The sequence below is a fragment of the Solea solea genome, chromosome 20 (genome assembly GCF_958295425.1).
Source record: "Solea solea chromosome 20, fSolSol10.1, whole genome shotgun sequence".
Classification (NCBI taxonomy): domain Eukaryota; kingdom Metazoa; phylum Chordata; class Actinopteri; order Pleuronectiformes; family Soleidae; genus Solea; species Solea solea.
In genome coordinates, this window is record NC_081153.1 from 18,508,759 (window position 1) to 18,528,949 (window position 20,191).

The 20,191-nt window shown below is 38.3% G+C and overlaps 2 protein-coding genes across 2 annotated transcripts; both read right to left on the reverse strand.

The window, feature by feature from the left end:
* Positions 1-1,420: 1,420 nt before the first annotated feature.
* On the reverse strand, positions 1,421-8,214 carry LOC131447035 (14-3-3 protein beta/alpha-B-like). The gene is made up of 6 exons (XM_058618495.1): positions 8,112-8,214; positions 6,211-6,506; positions 5,146-5,266; positions 4,215-4,378; positions 3,596-3,700; positions 1,421-2,792 (listed from the first exon to the last, which is right to left on the reverse strand). The coding sequence occupies exons 2-6, from the start codon at positions 6,499-6,501 to the stop codon at positions 2,733-2,735; spliced, it is 741 nt and encodes a 246-aa protein (XP_058474478.1). The 5' UTR covers positions 6,502-6,506; positions 8,112-8,214; the 3' UTR covers positions 1,421-2,732.
* Positions 8,215-10,279: 2,065 nt separating this feature from the next.
* On the reverse strand, positions 10,280-13,376 carry znf706 (zinc finger protein 706). Its single transcript, XM_058618498.1, has 3 exons — positions 13,217-13,376; positions 11,406-11,551; positions 10,280-11,243 (listed from the first exon to the last, which is right to left on the reverse strand). Exons 2-3 carry the CDS (start codon positions 11,538-11,540, stop codon positions 11,148-11,150), a joined length of 231 nt encoding a protein of 76 aa, XP_058474481.1. The 5' UTR covers positions 11,541-11,551; positions 13,217-13,376; the 3' UTR covers positions 10,280-11,147.
* Positions 13,377-20,191: the final 6,815 nt, after the last annotated feature.

Below are 20,191 nucleotides of genomic sequence, written 5' to 3' on the forward strand. Positions count from 1 at the left end.
CAGTCATGTGGTATGTTGCCTTCATTTATCAACACCAATCAGTGTGAGTTGAAAGAGAATGGCAGACACAGCCTCATTATTTACGCCACTGTTTTAGCCGTTTGATCAAATCCTTATCTCTCTGTGATGAACCTGAGACTGGACCTTTGACATGATGTCACATTACGACTGTTGTTCATATACAGTAGAATGTGGATGTCGGCAGTGTGTTTGTGATCTCCATGGCTGTGGAAAGAGAAATTGGGCTATACGTTCACATTACCAACCATATCATTTGATTCAGATTAAGTTTCAGTCAGATTTGCCAGTTCATATTCCTACATTATGTCTTGCATCTGAAGGCAGTTCAGTAAAGTATCAAGGCATACAGTGCAATGGGCATGTTGTTTTCATCCCTTTTAATACAGAGCATTTCAGCTGCTTTTTTCCATTAGTATGTTTAAACATACAGTATATACAGTGTGTGTGCAATATAGTGTCTTATGTCTTTTTTCTCAGCACAACCCAGACAATCTGATGAAAAAAAAATTCATTTTCATCAACTAAATATAATCACACCTGAGCAAAAAGTACTCAAAATGTTTAAAATCGGATTGAACTTATGAAATTTGGAACTACGTCACGTCACTCATTCGTATGAACAAAAAGGAAAAGAAAAACGGTCTATTGTGTGACCTCTGTACAATTATTGCTACTTTATATCACTACTAAAAAGGCGATACAAAATTAATCATAACATTGACTCAACACATAAGACGACCTGAATATGTGACCTATGAACTGGTCATATGATTGTAGTCGGGCGACATGGTGGCAGTGGTTAACACTGTTGCCTCACAGCAAGAAGGTGCTGGGTTCAATTCCTGGTCTGGGACCTTTCTGTGTGGAGTTTGCATGTTCTCCCCATGTCTGCATTGGTTTCCCCCGGGCTCTCCGGTTTCCTCCCACCATCAAAAAACACGTTAGAATGTTAGTTACATTCGGTCAGGTTTGTCCCTTGTGGCGGCGCGCTCAGTCGCAGCGGCTCTGATCAACCCTCCATCTGACCTCACCATTTCGTTGTACCAATACCAGTTGTTGTATAATGACAATAAAGATCCTTTCCTTTCCTTAGAAGACATGCGTTTTGATTCAGTGCAAGAGGTCACAGCACCTTTGTGCAGGTGTTCATTAATTTCTTTAATATTAAAAATTGTGGTTCGAATGTCACTTCAAAGACATATTGTCGCCAGAGGCCACTCGTAGTTGTGTGAATGCTGAGATTTATGAGCAGCCACTTCACCGACAGTTCTCGTTAGTTTGCTGTAACAAGAGTGCTTTGTCTGGTTACCAAGGATCTTAAAAAAACATCTCTCAGTCCACACAGTGAGCAAGAGCAAACCAGTCCCACAAACTGACTATAGTGAAAGAGAAAACACACTTGATTTAAATGTTTTAATTAATTCCATTTGCATGAAAGCCAAATAACACACCCAGAACGCAACTTGCAAAGTCTCAACCAGGCACCGCTTCTTTTAAAACCAAGACACTGCAAGTAGAAGAAAATGGCACACACTTTTACATGTTACCGCCAATTTATAGTCAGAGTTAATTTGTCTTTGCACAATGTAGCTTTTGGTTAGAAAAATGTTATTGTAAACCCCCTGGTTCAAGCTAAAACCGAGGCAAAAACTGCCAGTATCAAAGCACTGCTAACCCCAACACCAGATCACAGAGAAACTTTTATATTCCAGGAGTCCCACCAAGAGGTAAATGAATAAAATACACAAAAAGAACATATTAAAACACCTGTAGAGAAGAAAAAAAGAAGTAGAAAACCACATAAAAGTACACAGGTAATGTGTACTGTTGAACAGATAAAATATCAAAAGTTTCAGTACTGAGCCATTTTAAACATGTTGATTTTATCTTAATCTGTCTAGATCTTGTCATGTATTAAGAAAAAAATGCAGGGAGTTATAATGGAATGTAATTCTCTCCAAAAAAAAACAAAAAAACGTTGAACTACTTTTCACAAGTGGTCATTCATTCAAAAGAAAAGAAACAAATATCCAGTGCCTAAATGGACTAAATGGACAGAGAACCCACAGAGCCATGACATGTACCATCTGTGAAAAGATAAAAATCACTACCTGCTACACCAACAGTGTGGGAAGAATACAAGCAATGTTGTAACAGACCTTTACCCAGACGAGTCCTGCATCCCTATCATCACTGCTAAAATCGGATGAGAATTCATTCACGGGGGTTGCAATGACCACTTTAACATTTGGTACACAATGTTGTTGACCCAAGTATTACAAACATTGAAAATGTTCAAGTAAAAGCATAAATTATCAAAACTAGAGTCTGTCTTTTCTGATTGCATTTTTCAGACGACAGCAGCAGTTTGCTACAGTAAGTAAGGTTAAAGAGAATGAGGCTGATTTGGATCTGAAGGAGGGAGACTAACCCCATGGACAAGGAAAAACAAACATCCACTGGTTCACACAATGTGTAATTACCCCTTTCCTTAGAAAACAAAAAAACACATCTATTCCATTCTTGTTTCAGTGGATGTGCACATACAACACACACACACACACACACACACACACACACACACTCACATTGTGAGTGGAGTGTAAACATACATATCTGTGCATGCAGGTGCATACACAACTACACACACACACACAATTTAGGCTGGTGAGAGGTAAAGAATTGTGTTTTTGTTCATCTTTGTCTGAAGTTCAATTCTTAGTTGTCTGCTCCAATTCTTCTCCCTCTTCTGTATTCTCCGACACCCACAGCTGCAACAAAACAGGTTTATAGGATTAGTGCATGCTCATACACATACACAATTGCATTGGGTTCCTGCTCAGCTCACGTAACCACACACAAAATGCTTGGAATGACAAAAATGTCAGTTCATAGCTCAACCCAGAAAATAAGCAGGTTTTCCACAGTGAACCACAGGACCACTGTGTGTGCGTGTGTGTGTTATAGGCTATAATCAGGAGAAATAACGAGTAATAGAAAAATAATAAAAGGTGGTCCACCAACTTGCTATTTCTGTTAACCTTCGTAGTGTATAGTGCAATAAACTCCTTTATGACATATTCTGGATTGCAATGGTTTCAGATACAGAAACTGGATCACTAAGGCTACATCCATACCACCACATCTTCAAAAACAAGTTTTCTGATTAAAAAAGAAAGAAAAGAGATCCACTTGCAGAATTGTATTTCAGCACTGCATCAACGTGTCTAGACTAGACTAAAATCATCCTAAACCTGAAAGCTGAATGGATTCTCTCTGCAGTTGTTAGATTAGTATCAGGGAGTGAGTGCAACCTCTTTCTAAAGGGCTCAGATTTTGCCCGGGCCGAACTCAACTGTCTGTGTTCTCCGTTTCACCAGCAGGAACATACAACATTTATGACTTATTCGAAAACAGAGTGGTATGGATGTAGCCCCAAACTCTAGAAGAATCCTAAATACACTTTATTCAGGAGATGAGCAGCGGCACATTCGCAACTGAAATATTAGACAACACTGGTAAGCATGTAGACACAGCTGATGTTCATTCAGGGTAATGGATTTGGCACACTTACCGTCAGATTGTCTCGTAGGAGCTGCATGATCAATTTGCTGTCTTTGTAGCTGTCTTTGGTGTCATTTTCAGCGTTATTCATCTGTGCTTTAGCATCATCATAGGCCTGGAGGAGACAAAAACACAAAAAAACAAAACAAATGGTCACTCACAAACTGCTTGTATGCACTTTGCCTGCACTTAAAATAATCAAAATTATTAAAAGAAATTATAATACCAACTAAAAGTTACAATCTGAGAACTTAGTAACAACAACAATCAGAATTGGGGGGAAATCAGCTTTGTGTTTGTGTACAGGATGTCATTAAACTCACTTTTCTACATGTTTTATCCTATTTTCGCATCTGTTTCACTTCAATTTGAAATTACTATCTCAATTGATGTGCTTGAACCTAACCAGAGACAGACAATCCTTCTTTGATTTTTGTCCGAACCCAGCCCATCGGGTATCCATGCTCTAATGTGTGTAATGTGTGCAGATCATTTAAATGACATTTTAGGAGGATGATTTCCATGACTTTACATGCACTCTAAGCTACAAATGACAGTCCTTATAAGAATTTTCTTTAGAATTTTAAAATAAGAGACTAGGCTGTGAGAAATAAAACACTAGTTCTTACCTCACGGGCCAGTTTGCAGGCTTCCTCGCGTGAACGGACAATCTCATAGTAGAAGACGGAGAAGTTGAGGGCAAGGCCCAGGCGAATTGGATTTGCCGGTTCCATTGTTTTTTTGCTCAGATCCAATGCCATGTTGTAGGCATCTTTGGAATTCTCTTTGTTTACTACAAACGGGAAGACACACACCAGTCAGAAAGCAGACATTTCAAATGAGACAAAGATTTCTCAAATCAACTTGATGATTCTGTCCAACCATTGACCATTTTAACTCTACTGGCTAAAACAGTTTGTCCAAACAATGGACATGGGCCAATATATCATTAAAAAAGTGAATAAAAGTATTAGGATAAAATGGAAATAATCTTCCTCAACTCTAGCCACTGTATGACAATTATGAATCCAAGACTGAAGAAGCAAAGGTGACTAAGTATTTTCCATTGAGCTGCAATAATACAAACATGTTCTGTGCAGATGAGTGCTTTAAAAATATGACTTGCAAGACAACCTGTAATAATTACAAATTATAAAAAACTAAAACAACAACAGACAGTCCAGGTTGCCATAGTTACTACAGAAATTACTCAAAAAATGCTTCGCTGCAACAAGCAACCCTAGTGTTGCCCCTGTTGCTATGGTAACCCAGCAGCAGCTCTCAACTGTATTTTAGCTGACAGTTCTGGGTCAAAGATGGGGAGGGTATCTGCGACTTGGCCAGAAGCAGCCTGGTCTGCTAATCATAAGAAAAACCATTACTGATCAGCAGTCAGCTTCCAAAAGATGTATAACAGACTGTTGCCATAGAAACACAGGGAACAATCACACAGTGTCTTGAACACAGCTAAATAATTTTGAGTACAACCATCCCCACTACTGCTGTTTATCCAACTTAAAATGTTCAAAAGAGAGATAAAGTGGTGTTGTTTGCACTTGCCTTCATCACTCTGGTCGACTTCAGCCAGGTAGCGGTAGTAGTCTCCCTTCATCTTCAGGAAGAAGACTTTGCTTTCATTGTCCGACTCGCAGGACGGGATCAGATGGTCATCAAGCAGTTTCTGCAAGTCAAAAAGTAAAGTGAGTTGCGCAACACTAGACATGTTTACATGTTTTTATTTACAGTTTTGATTTGTAAAATATCCTACACATTTGTTTACACTTGTAAAACATTGGTGGATCAATAAAACAAATTCAGCAAATAATGGATGGCATTTGGGAATCACGTGACTATTAAGTCGTCCATAAAGACCTTTTTCTGAGGTCACACAGAAAAGAACAGCTCTTCATTATATAAAATAATGGTTGTTTTGCAATTTGCCGTTTGGTCAATTGCTTTACAGGACAAGGCTACAAACTTTCTTAGAAAATGTGCAATTACCTATTGCACATTATCATTCAGCCCTTGTACAAACTCACATCTCTGGTGACTTTAAGTTCAATTTAGCCAGTCAAGTGCCTTCAGCAAACTTTGGGCATAATCCTGCCATCAAAGACCCAAGTGAAAACATAACAGAACAGTCACAGGTTCAAACTGGCAGACCACCACACTACCTTTATATTCAACTGTGATCACATGTAACCACCCTTTTTTGCCACGAAATGTAAATTAATGCGTTTCCTTTAATCGACTTTTCAAACCAAAAGAAAGAAAAGTCAGAGGCATTGAGGGGCTGTTTACAAAATTTGGTTTCAAAAACCCCCCCTGCAAAACCAGTAATTGAAAAAGATATACTTGAGTGGTTTCAAAGTAGAACTCCTTATTGGGTTGAGTCTACTATGTGAGCTATATACAGCTGGCGCTGGCCTAGAAGTTTTCTATTAGGTTATCTTCAGAGAAATATTTGACATTTTATTAATTCAATTAACTCTTGTTGCATTTTTGCACCTCCCAGGCTGACATCATTTTAGGCCACACTTCCCATTCTGGTGGACTCACATCCACACCTGACTTCCCTTCCACTTATTTACCCACAGTCTCCCAATAATTGCCTTTGGTTCTTACCACGACATCATCGCAGACTTCTTTCAGCTCCTTCTCAATTTGCTCTTTGTACTCCGTTATCAATGGTTTATCGCTGACGTTCTGCTCATGATTGTAAAGCATCCTCCAGGAGGACCTCTTCGCCCCCACCACATTCTTGTAGGCAACTGAGAGCAAGTTGCGCTCATCGTAGCTGAGCGGAGTGTCCTTCGCGCTCATTGCGACCTGCTTCATTTCTGCAACCATGTCATCATATCGCTCAGCCTGCTCGGCAAATTTGGCCATCTGTACAATATCGGACCTGTCTGCCATGGCTCCTATGTAGATGGAAGAAGAGAGCAGAGCGTTAGGAGAGACAAAAACAATGGCGACAGGATAGAGGTAGACAATATTGTTTTATCTATGCCAATGCTGATCTACATAGATCACTACAGCCAATGGCTGATCTAATATGCAATTTGTTTTGGTCAAATTTGTCCAGTTCTTTTGTAAATGACAAAAATTATTAAATGACCTTCATTATCAGTCTCATAGTTAAAAACATCAATAAGTAATAGCTGGCTGTTAAAATAATGTACTAATACAAATTAGAAATGGCAATAATCAATCTGATTAGAGAAGGACTACCTGATAGAAAAACCTCATTGGATACTTATTTCCTGTCTTTGCTTCAGTCAATAAAAGGATTGCTCTGATTAGACTTATATTTAAAAAGCTTCCGTGTGTAGAGTTAGTGACATCTAGTGGTAAGAATGTCAGAAAGAATGTCATTCATTGTTTGTGTAGTTTGCTTATGTTAAACAAGACCCTCATCTATTGGCTACAAAAAACAAACAATATTTATTTTAAAGTGATTATACAGTGTGTAGTGGTTAGCACTGCTGCCTTTGCAGCAGAAGACCCGGGTTCCCAAACCGATCATAAGGGCTTGGAGAGTTCCCTTCAAAATGACTTTGATCGGTTCTCTCTGGGCTTTCAGTTTCCTCCCACAGTCCAAAGACATGCAGATTTGGGGATTCACACTCACACCTATGGTCAATTTAGAGTCTAAATTTAGAGTCAGGGTGTACCTATGTCAGCTGGGATTGGCAACCTGCACAACCCTCATGTGGAGGATAAAGCGACAGATGATGAATGAATTAATTAATTATACAGTTTTACAAACATACTTACATATTTACATTTTTGGCAATAAAAGCTTTTAGATGTTACATACTGGACCTGCCTCATACATTACAACACATTTGCATATCAATGCATTCCAGCTACAATAAGTTTTATATTTCTAACCCAATGGCTACAGTAGTGAATGTGTGCGTCCACACTTGTAGTAGAATTAGCACAGCAGCAGACACCTGCGCCCTTCTCAGGAATGTCGGTCATCCAGTTTCATGTCACTCTTTCTCACACAGAAATGAGTCCTCATCTCAACGAAACTATCTTCAAACTAACGATTTTCATGTTGACGTTGTTTACTAAAGGCAGAGGTCTGACATTAGCGCCGCTGAATAGGCAGACAGGACATCACGAACATTGTTTGAAGTTAAAAAAAGAACAGAGCCTCGCAAAGTTCAGTCCACAGTAAACGCCCTTTTTTTCGCTTCCCGGAAACAAAAGCATTGACACTGGCGTTACGAGCATTATTTGTCATTATCCCCCAGCTCGCTTTTTACACGTTAACTAATTTGCGTCATAGCATAGCATAGCATAAAACTGTCTGGGCACGAAAAGCATAATAAAACTCGAGATGCTTTTAAGTGCAGGGACGCGTCCCATTCAGTCAGCGACCAACAATGACTGTGCAGCGACCTTTACCGACTTTCTACCACAACACTCGCGCTATATGAGTGATTCAAGGTGAAATAAAGACTCCGGGTCAAACATTAACCCGACTGTGAGCAGCAGATAAAACGTGAACTGACCTGAAAGTGTTTCCTCACGACGCTGTTCAGACTACCCGAGCACTCAGCTGACGATCTCTCCGACTGATCCACGGGGTTTCCTTCAAATTAAAGACACAGCGGCGCAATCGCACCCGGAACTGATGACGTCACGAGGTTGTTAGGGTAACCAGAAGTACGGCATATTAAACACATACATAAATAAGCGTGGGAAAGTTTTAAACATTTCTTTATGATATACGTTTTACAAGCAAAGCAGGTTTTGGGGACAAGGAGAAGTGACTGCCATTAATAACTTTTTTTTTTTTTCAAATAATAAAATTATTTTAAAATTTTAAAATAATTTTATTTTGGTCACTCAAGCTCTGAAATGAAATATCTAAATTGCCATCTACCTACAAAAACATGGCATTTTCAGTTAAAATTACACATCATCTTGTTTTTTTCACAATAGTTTTCAATATATTTTGAAAGGGTTTATCTTTTTGTCTTTGTTGTTGTTGTGTCTATTTTATAGGCTCAGTCCAGCGATTAAATATTATTATGTTTCAATGTTTTAGACAAGTAAGTGGGAGTGACTTTTTCTTCAGGAAAATAAGAGCTTACACAGCCTACAGTACATATCCCTTAAGCTTTTACCCTTCAACGCCCATTATGACTCATGGCAGAGGTAGTTAGTAAATTTCATTGTAGTGTGTTTTGCAAGTCAGGACATTAACTACTTTGTAAAGCCATGGTTCTCAAACTGTGGTACGTGAGCTTCATCTGGTGGTACTTGAAGGAAAATCTGAAATACTGTATATGATTAATTTGTTGTCGACTGTATGCAGTATGTTTTGTAAGTAAATGTTGTACAGTATGTTGCTGTACTATGCACTGCCTTTGTCTTCTTCCAACCTGCCACAGGACTCCAGATGTAATATATCTCTAAACTATAATCTGGTACAGTGTATCAAAAATAAAAGCACATCACATGTTTGCTTGTCAAAACCCCCCAATAATATATATACACTGTCTTTTAAAGCTGTAGTACCAAATGTAACACATCTGATACATTCAAACCATTGTCAGACGAGTTCATTCAACGCTGAAAAAGTCTATCAGCTTCACACAACTCTCTCTGTGTGTCTCTCAGTACAGCTGGGGTTTAGATATTGTGTTCCTTCCAGCGACATTCTCCCACTGCACACAGGAAGGGATTAATTTTATGTCAGGAGAGACGGAAGTAACAGCAACATTGTGGTAGTAAAGCAAAACAGAGTATGACTGAAAAGACAACATTTCAATTCTGCTGCTTAAAAAAACTCGTTCAGTAGTTCCTGCCCGGTCTGTCCCTGCTCTGCAGGTGTACACACATAAATGCTCCCTCATTCAGGTCTGATAGTTTAGCTTGACAGAGCCTGTTTCTAGATTGAGGACAAATTATGTCTCATTGTTTCTGTTTATGAAGACCAAACAAGCAGAGTTATAACAGCAACAATAACCAACACAATTACACACTGTAGCTTTAAATAAACCAATTAAGAAAACTTCTAGGTGGAATTTGTTGGTTAGAAAGTACTGTCCTTTCCTTTTACAGCATAAATCCAGTGTTTGACTTTGTCACAGTACAATGAGAGCAAATTACTATATTCCTGGACATAGATTAACTGAAGCCAGTGGGAAATGAATTATTATTTCACCTAATTAACAACTTACAATGACTTCTAATTAAAGATTTTACTTCTGAGACAACCTAAGCATGTACGGTCCTCCTTCCTTCTCTTGTCAGTTTTCAGCCTACATTAAAAACCGAAAAAAACTTTATGACTGAATTATTATTATTTTTTCTCATTTGCAAGATTGAAGTAAGGAGGTGGGTGAATCATCCAGCTGAGAGTCTCAACATGAGACCTATTTATCCTACAATGACTCAGTGTTAGTAAAGCAGATACAAGTTGGAGCCTGTAAGGAAATAGTGAATGCAAGGTTTTTATAGATGACAGAAAAGATTTAGTGGACTGTGGGCACAGCAGCTGAGAAACTGAACTTAGGTGGAAGATTTGAATCTGTAACAGAGCGTGTTTTAGTCACACGTACCAACAGAATTACATCACCTGAAAGACACATAGTCCACATGCAGCTTGGCTCTTCATAATACATATCCAACCAATCGTAAGATCATAAAAAAACTGTGAAAAACAAGCATATATACAACAAAGTAAATTTTAATAAAATGCTATAATACATCGGAGCAAATATTCATTTTCCAAGTGTACAAATGCTTTTGATAAGCTCCAGTAAAATTTCTTTAGCTTGCAGTTTATGTAGCAGCTTAGAAATTAACATTTCACATTTTTATGACCCGACATAAAATTGTGATGGACTTGATTAAACACTGCAGTACAATAGGCAAACGGCGCTGTGGGTGGACTGGTGTTAGAAAAACATCTCACTGCCTCCACTTCATTTTAATAATCAGCATTCAAAGCCAAATAAAACTGGATTAGGCCAAATAATAAAAACAGATTTGCAACTATCTAAAACTGACATTTAAGTCATTATGTTTTTATTCCATCCAAATCTGTGCTTTGCTCTACATTGATTACTTTATGTGGCATGCTGGCTATAACGATTTAATCAGACACTCAATTAAATCTTTATTTTAAGAGTTACATAGCTAGCAGCAAGAAAAAAAAAAACCTGTGCGTGCAACACAGCAAGGGCAGTGAGTTTTTTTATTATTATTGTTATTATTATTGTTGTTATTTTTTTTCCAGAAGCTGAGACTGAAAGCAGACATTTTAATTCATCACTTGAATGATAAAAAAAAACTGTCAGTGACCCTGATCAAAACCAGTATTTTGAGTTTCATACCTTGTGTAATTAAACACAAGCAAAAAACAGGACTGGAAGGGAGGAAGGACTGCATCAAAGGCAACCCGGCCTGTAAAAGCCCACATTATGGAAACTGCTTCACTTAGGTACATGAAATCATCCATTGCTGTCAGACTGAGACAAGTGCAGAATTGGTGCAGGGCCGAAAAACAAATCCAGTTAGGTATCCAGGGTGACCGTCTATGCCTCCACTCCCTCCAACTCAGGCGGCAGAGGAGATTTTGGGTGCTTGCTCTCGAAGTGCTGCTTGAAGGTTTTTGGGTCGGGCATCTGGGACTGTGGAATAAAGAATACATACAATAAAAAGTTATCATTTTGGAAACTTGCATGAGGATGAAAATAGGGATTCTAAGAGTTGAAAACGATCAAATTTAAAAAGTGGTTAAATGGGAGCACAATAAAGCTGCGGACTGTAAAGTGATGATGCTTCATACCCACCCTGCACACAGCGCAGGTAAACACTAATGCTGCTTTTGCTGCTGTCTTCTGATCATGACCCTTGGCCTTCTTCATTTCTGCCTGTTTCTTGGCATTTTTCTGCTGAGACTGAATCTTCTGATGCCCACGTGCCATGCTTGCAAAGTCTAAAAAGGATAACGACAGAAAACAAAGACTGTATGTTTACTGATAAACATCAGGGTTGTGGATATTTCTATCTTTTAATGATTGTTGATACATATCAGGTATAGGTTTGTATATGTTTTCACAGAGCAGGGTTGTATAATGACACAATTAGTGTGACATTTAAAAAGGTAAAGTATGAGTAATAATGGACAACAACAAATAATGCTGAGTCTGTGGTTACAGTATGTTGTCGAATGACTCTTTTACTGGACCAAAGTGAGGTCTTTAAATAGCGACAATGTATTTTTCTCTTAAAAGCAACAAATGCAACCAGCGTAGGTCAGGCAGAGCAAATAAGATAAAGTTTCAGTCTGACTCCAGTCAACTTCGAAGCAGGTGTTAAGGGTGGAAAAACTGCAAACAGGTTTATTAACCTTCATGAGGGCGGAGATTACGTAATATATGAAAAACACTGTGGATGAAGGAACCAAGGCATTAGACATGTTTAGCGTAGTGGCTGTACATGGGCATATTCCTACAAGCAACTGTAATAACATTTTGAGAGGGTGATGAGGAAAGTACTTCTCTCACAATATTCAGGAATTTAAGAATGACCCACACATATTGAGTATAGGAAATTGGTCTTACTTGTCATTTTTAATAATCATCATCAGATGATTTATTTAAGATAAGAGCACTGGTGAGGACACGGCAAAGTGGAGAGAACAGACCATTAGTAGTCTGTTAACTTAATGTCCGATTAAGTTACGGGATTTTATGTATCATTTGTCATCCTTAGTGTTATATTTTTTGTAAGATGGAGGGGAAAAAGAAAATTGTCCATACATATCAGCAAAGAACCTAAACAAAATCAACATTGTACATCAGCATTGTGCATCAGTGTGGATTTCTATGGATCGACCTCCTCTACAAAAACATCACTTCCTTTTACACAATATCTCAGGGTCAGATGGGTGGTGGTGAAGGTGTTAGTATTTATTGTTTTAATCATGACTAGATTAAATTGAGCTTGAAGTTTAAAGCAGAAGTCAAACATCAAACAACAGTGCAACATCTATAGTTTGACCCTTATCATTTCAGTTTCAGTTGTGTACCTAATGCAGTACATTCCATAACATACGTTACTTACTGTAATTATCACTCTGGTTGAATCTGAAGTATCTAGGGCCACTGCTGGTCTACAGACCTGGGGCATTTGCCCATTTTTACCCTGATGATAAGTCAGCCTTACTTATTAACTACAGCTATAAATAATCAGGAGTGGGTTTAATGTTAACTAGAGTTGTTAGCATGAACTATATTATCAGTACAGCAGGAGGGAAAAGATACATTTGAGCAATAACTGTATATAAACCATATTAAAAGATATTCTTCACCAACTCATTTCATGTTTAAACTCCACGTAGCGTTCCATTGACAAAAATGTTTGCACAAGATAGTTGTCTCATTGTCACTGAGGTGACACTTCATCCGGCACGTATGTATGTATCTGATTGTCAACCAGCTGTAACATGGTTAGCTCACACGCTAACCCTCAGGCAAGCTCGTAAGCTAACCGGCTAAGTAGCCTGATAAACATTTCTCTCACTTCACGAAAACCAACAACGGTAATTTGTAACTCGTTTGTTTCGTGTATTTGTTTTAAAGAAGCAACACACTCTTACCTCTCGAAAGAGTACACGTCGTTAGCTTAGCGTTCACCAGGAGTCCCCCGACACACACATACAGAAGCGTGACAGCTGCTTAGTTCACACACAGCCGAGTGCTAATGATGCGTCCATGGACACTCGTAAGATTCCATCTCCATTTAAAAACGTGCGGTTTTACGCGTTTAAACAAAATAATACTTTGTTTTCTGGATTAATCACATTTAACGACAAATAAAAGATTCATTCCAGGTGTGCTGTATCAACGCATATTTGGTGAATTAAATATGATTTATTTAATTTTATTTCTAATTGTAATAATGCATAAGTTTACGATTATAGGAGGGGTCAGTGAATGTACCGGTTTAACTGCCAGGCTGCAGATATAAGATGCTGACAAGGCTGCCCCCAACCGGCAGGGGTTGGTTAATACATGTCTATATACATACAGAATATACATACTGTACTGCATTACCGCATGTTAAGCCTCAGTTTCTTCTCAGTTATAGTTACAATAGAGATTGTAATACAATGCAGTTTAGTGACCACCAATTAAATTATTAAAATTCAAATAAATAGACAAATAAATTACATGGCTCACTGTAACAAGTGAAAAGAGGGAATTACTCTAGGTCAGTCTGTGCAAAAGACAGTAACTCAGTGATCATCAAGAAATATACCTTGTGTTCTGAGAAAGTCAGGAACACACATGTACATGAATTACTCAAACATGATTTGACCCAGCTGCACCTGGCCTGGTGAAGACAAACTAACTATAGATTACATGTATTATAATGCACACAAGTACACCCTATGTCTGCATTGTCCACTGTTTCATTCACCATTTACAAAAACAACAACAACAATATATCCTTTGATTTAATAGATCATTTGAGAAACAGAGTGTGTCTCTTCCAGGTTCTCACTTTTTTTCCTCTCTCACTGCTGGACTGTGATACAAAGTTACTGGAGATTTGTTCAACTTTGTAAGTAAACACATTCCTCGCATCTACCCAAATTATTGTAGCTAACTGTGCATTCCTGTGCGCTTTATATGTTGTGCTGTTGGTCTGAGAAGTAACACTAGGGGGCAGGTATGAAGGAAGACTGCTCTACTGTATACATTTTTTTTTTTTTTTTTTACATGACTGTTAAATCACCACTATGTCCACTGTCAAACTTCAAAGTGTGACATACTATATATATGTCTACATATGATATACTATTTTAGCTAAAAACTACTAATAACCTGATACTGATAACAGTTAAAAAGAATAATAACCACAATCTAAAGACTTGCTCATGAGCCTCTGCCCTAGAAACATCCATTTTCACCATTAAACATTCAGGAAATAACTTTCTTTTTTTATTTATCACAGTTACTCAAACACTGCAGCAGCAGCAGTAGTAGGCGATGGCCTGTGGTGCAGACTGTGATGTGATTCCTCGGACAACATCAGACACTTATCTCTTGTATCTGTGTCTGTGGGAAAGGTGGGAACAGTGGCGCTGTTCTCCTCTGCTCAGTATTTGACTAAATTCAGCTAATATGTAAATGTGCTACACATTCAACATTGCAAAGTCGAGCACACACCTGCTGTCTGAAATAAACAGCATAGTTTAATTGTGAGATGCCTTCAGAGCAATACAACATTTGAATCACCTGCTATTTGTTGTGATCATCAATACTGAGTGAGACCTTTTGTTGTTGTGATGATGTTTTTGACCATCATTGCACCCTACAGTAGAGTAACCCCATTCTTATAGTATCTCTAATGCAGTTTCCATCTTGGTAATAACAGTAGTAATTCTGTGGTAATAAGGAGAAACTATTAGAGTTAATACTATGTTATTTCCAATGAGGTAATAGTGTGGCGATCGCAATTTCTATGAGTTCCCATCAGTGTCATATAGCTTCTCATCAAAAATATTTGTGAATCAAATTTGATAATTACCATATAATGATGTTTAAATTAAATTTAAAAAAAAACATAATTTGTCCTCCTGGGCAATTCAAGGGCTCATAGAGCAGTCATGAAAAACATCAACATGAACAATCAGTTAACAAATTAAGGTGTGTGCAAACTTGTAAGAGGTACAATTGTATATACAAACAAAAAAGTACATGAATAAATACAGGTATATATGTATATATACACATAGCTGTATTACATACCACACACACACACATAAACATTATTACAAAGTTAGTACTGCCAATAATACAGTGTTACCATAATATTACTTGCCTATTACACAATTATTACCAAACTATTTTCATATGGTTACTGTTACTCATTACATGCAGGTGTCTTAACTTCCTTAAAGGAAATTTTATCATTGTGAGAAAAGTCTGCCATTGTGCCCACCACCCCACCCCCAAACTCACACACACACACACACACACACACACATACACCGTCACCTCTATTTTCTCATCATATGAAAAGACAGACAATTCCTTCTGTCTTTTGTCAAAGGGGGGAAATATCTCAAGAGAGAGAAGGATGTGATTATGCTTTCAGAAGAGGGGAAAAGTAAAAGAAAAAAAAAGAAAAGGGTGGGGTGTGAGTGACAAAAGCTATGCATTGCTCAAGTTCCCCCACCCTGGAGGTTGTTGTGCAGGGACTTGCTGGCTTAAGTTTGGGTGGGGTTGTCCAGCCTTAGGGCCTGTGTGAAAACAAATCTTCCAGGTGTCAGCTATTCAATAGGAGAGGAGAATATTATCTGGTTGTCCATTGTACATATGAATAAGCAGGGGTTTGCCGCAGTCAGTCTGAGATTTCTTTCTCTTTTTTTGGCCTCTATTTTGCTCTTTTCCTCCCGCCACAGGGGCTTTCAGGTTCACTTTCAGCTGAGCCAAGCTGCTTTTTTATTTACCTGTCGCACCACACTTTGTGTTTTATCACTACAAACTAAGGTCAGTGACTTTACTCTGAGGGTCAAGAGTGAATTCTGCAGCTACGCAGTAAAACTTTGTGTTAAATTAAGACTCAATTCAACACCAGTTCAAATTACAATAAAATCCAACACGAAATATTTTAGTTTTAAAGTTACAATAAAAGTGTTAAATAGTTTCTGAAAGAGTTTTAAAATATACTATTTTAGTGTTACATTAACATAAAAGAGTTAAAATTAACACTATTCCACAGTGTATTTGGTCCTAAATGGAATTAGTGTTAGTGAATAATTATTCAACAGTTATTCCACCATGTCTGGCATCAAATGTTCACACAGTGAGGCAGAAACACTTGTTCACAGAGGTTAGTGTGTCCTCCTCCATTCTCTGGAGACTGTTGAGGGAAGAGGAAGATGGATTTCATCTTCCCCATCAGCTACTTCCTCACTCTCACTCTCTCTCTCTCTCTCTCTCAGTACTACACCACCTCACACTTTCCCTTTTTTTCCCCCCAGTCCAAACCAACAGGTTTTGCCACAGTTCACTGCTGCTACAACACTATGACATGCCACAATGTTGCCAGACCAGTTGGGCTGTCCACAAGACACAGCGCAGTCACAACACATCCACATGCTGGTGGTAACTTTGCCTGCTGCCTTTAGACGCCACGTGATTTTACTCACACACACAAACACACAGAGAGAGAGAGAGAGAGAGAGAGAGACAGAGAGAGGGGTGATGGAGGATGTAATGTTTTTTAAGGACGGGTAAATTAGATTAAACCACCGCTATCACACAAACCCCAGCACTTGACCTCTGACCTGGATACCAGATTAAAATCAGCGCAGTCATGTTTGTTTGAAAACGTGAATTGATCTGGCGGTGCCCGGCCGACTTGATCTTTCCTCTGAGGAAGAGGGAGGAGGAGAATTATTTTTTTTCTTTTCTTTTTCGGTTATGCAATGCAAATGCGTTTACACATTTTTTCATTAAAACTGACCTTGTGGAGCTCTAGGAAATCACATCAAAAGGGGGAAAACTCTGCCTGCAGGCAGAGAGAGGTTAATTTCTTACTTAAACACACACACACAAGTCTGCGCAGCTATTCCTGTTAGGACACGGCCTTTTGATTTCCATTCATATGGATAACCCAGATAAAACAATTCCACGAACCTTAACCATAACCAGTTGATGCCTAACCCTGAACTCAACCTAACCACAATTCATAGCCCGGAATTTAACCAGTCCACATGAGGACAACTGGTCCTAAAAAAGTCAGTGTTTATGCCAGAAACACAGGTCTGGGCTCAGGTCACTGACACACACACACACACATACACTGGTTTTTCATATGTGGGCCAGCAGTGACTGTTAGTTATCAACAACATGGGTTTACATGTCAGATTTAAAACAACAACTGTGGTTGCAATAGTCACATAAAGATTTATACACAACCATATGTAAATCTAGTATATTTACATTGCAGGAATCAGGTGAAGAGATGTTAGTGTCACGTCAGTGGCTCATACCATAAACTTGCTAAATGGACAGACGTTCATCCTCCAAAAATGTATCAATTTATCAAGTCAGATTAGATTAGATTACATTAGATTACATCCAACACTGGGGAGCAATCACTTGTTACAGTTGCATTAAGTGTCAGCAAGTATACAATTACAAATACAAAACAGAAACATGAATATATGAGGAGATATTAAACACATTATCAAGATATTTACATAATGTATAATGTGAAAGTGACAGGGAAATGTGCAGATTATTGCACAGATTTATTTCACAGTTTTATACAGTGAGGGGGGAAATATGTTAAAGATGGAGGAAAAGAGGAAGACCGCAGAGAAGGTTCAGGGATGTTGTGAAGGACGACATGAGGACAGATGGTGGAACTGAAGAGGACATGAGGGAGAGGACAAGATGGAGGCAGATGATCCGCTGTGGTGACACCTAAAGGGAGAAGATGACAAACTGACACTTGTATTTTTTATTCTATACTTCCTTACTCCCTGTGTTTTATACAGAAAGGGCAGAAGTGAGAGGAACATTTCAAACAAAAAGCCACTTTCAGATGCCAGAGATATATGGCTCTCTTATCTCAGGTACATCTACAGCTCCAGTATGGAAACAACCACTTTAAGATGTTCATGTGCTGCATCATTTAATGTGAATGCATGCAGCTGGATGACAAATTAAAGGAAACTGCTCAAAGAGAGGGACTCAGATACCCAATCCTGGCCAAGTCCAGACAAGCTGCTTCTCCCCGTGAAAACACTCCAGGTATGTAGAATACACCTTTCACCCCTTGCACTGAGTGGGACTCTTTCTCTTTGACACACACACACACACACAGACACGCACGCAGAGGAAGGTATTCTGTGGCTCTTGGCCCTTGACTTTGCAGTCTGCTTGTGGCAGCATGTACAGTAGCCCTCGCTCTGTCTCAGCTGTCAGAGCGTCACATGGCAGACATTCCAGTGGTCTGTAATCATAAAGGCAAAAAGCACAGAAAACCATGATTTTTGATTGAGCTTAAAAAAAAAAAAAAAAACACACTTCTCATTATGTTTGAGTGGAGTTAATGCAAAAATGTTTCATCATTATGACACAACAGGCTTCTTGGCACATACTGTAAAGCCCCACACACCTGGTAAATGTTGCTGTGTCTCTTTTTGTGCTCGCAGGTATTAGGTATCAGAGCCAATAAAATTAAACTGCAGGAATTTTTTCTGAGAATCCTGACTTTAATCTGATTTTCTTTTCTGAGAATCCTGACTTTAATCTGATTTTAATTCCTGAGAAGTTTGACTTTAATCTGACTTTTTTCTCAGAATCCTGACTTTAATCTGTCTTTTTTTCCCCAGAGAATCCTGACTTTAATCTGATTTTAATTCCTGAGAATTTTGACTTGAATCTGACTTTTTTTCTCAGAATTCTGACTTTAATATGACTTTTTATCTCAGAACTCTGACTTTAATCTGACTTCTTTCTCAGAATTCTGATTTAAATCTCAGCATTTTCACTTTTTTCTGAGAATCCTGACTTTAATCTGACTTTATTTTCTGAGAATTCTGACTTTAATCTCAGAATTCATTCTTTCGTTCAATGTGTTTTTTACATGTGGCCCTAACATCCTGATGGTAACGTTGTTTTGTGACCCTTTTAAAATCCAGCCAAAGTCAAAGGGGAAAACGATGATACATGTCTTTATAAATATAGTTTTATCAGTCTCTTTACACTTTACCCTGTCATTCTTACATAAAACTTCCATTTCCAGCATCCCGTCTGCTGTTTTTGTCTCTTTATCTGTGTGTTGTGAGAAGAAAAGGACCCCACCTGTATTTATCTAGCCGATCCATTTAAGCACACTCACACAGACAGAGCGAGAAGGCCCAGGTGTTCTGTAAAACAAATTAGACAAGGGAGGATGGCATCATCCACACGGTGCGCAAACACACGCGCACGCACACTTGATCGTCACACAAGCACACGGTGACGGTTAAACTGAATCTGAAACATAATTTTTATATTTCCATATTTGGCTGCCTGAAGGCAGTTTTAAGCAAAGGGCCAGAATTTTGTTATGCAAAATACATTCAGAAGACATCAAACCTGTTTGGAAATGGCATCTGAAAAAAACAAACTCCAACGGAGCAGAAATGACCTTTTTCTACATTGAGGGTATTTATCTATATTTAAAAGCAGCTAAAGTGAAATAATTAATAATTAATAATTCATTCAGAATATAACCATGTATCATATTATAATAACTAAATAATAATCAAATTGAAGTGTTTACTACTATAATCCCCAGTCCTGGCTCAGTTCAAACTCAAACTTGTAATCCTTATTGCTATTAATGATTTTAAACCTACAATAAATAATCTAGCTATTGTTTCCTGGTGTTTCTTATTTATAAGTGACCCTGTTTTGACTTGGTCTCAGATGTAAAAGAGATTTAAGACTGATGCGACTTCCAGTGAAATAAAGAGAGAAATAAACAAGTATTATTTAGAATCAAAAAGTTTCCAACCTCAGGAGACACACACACACACACATGCACACGCACACACACACGC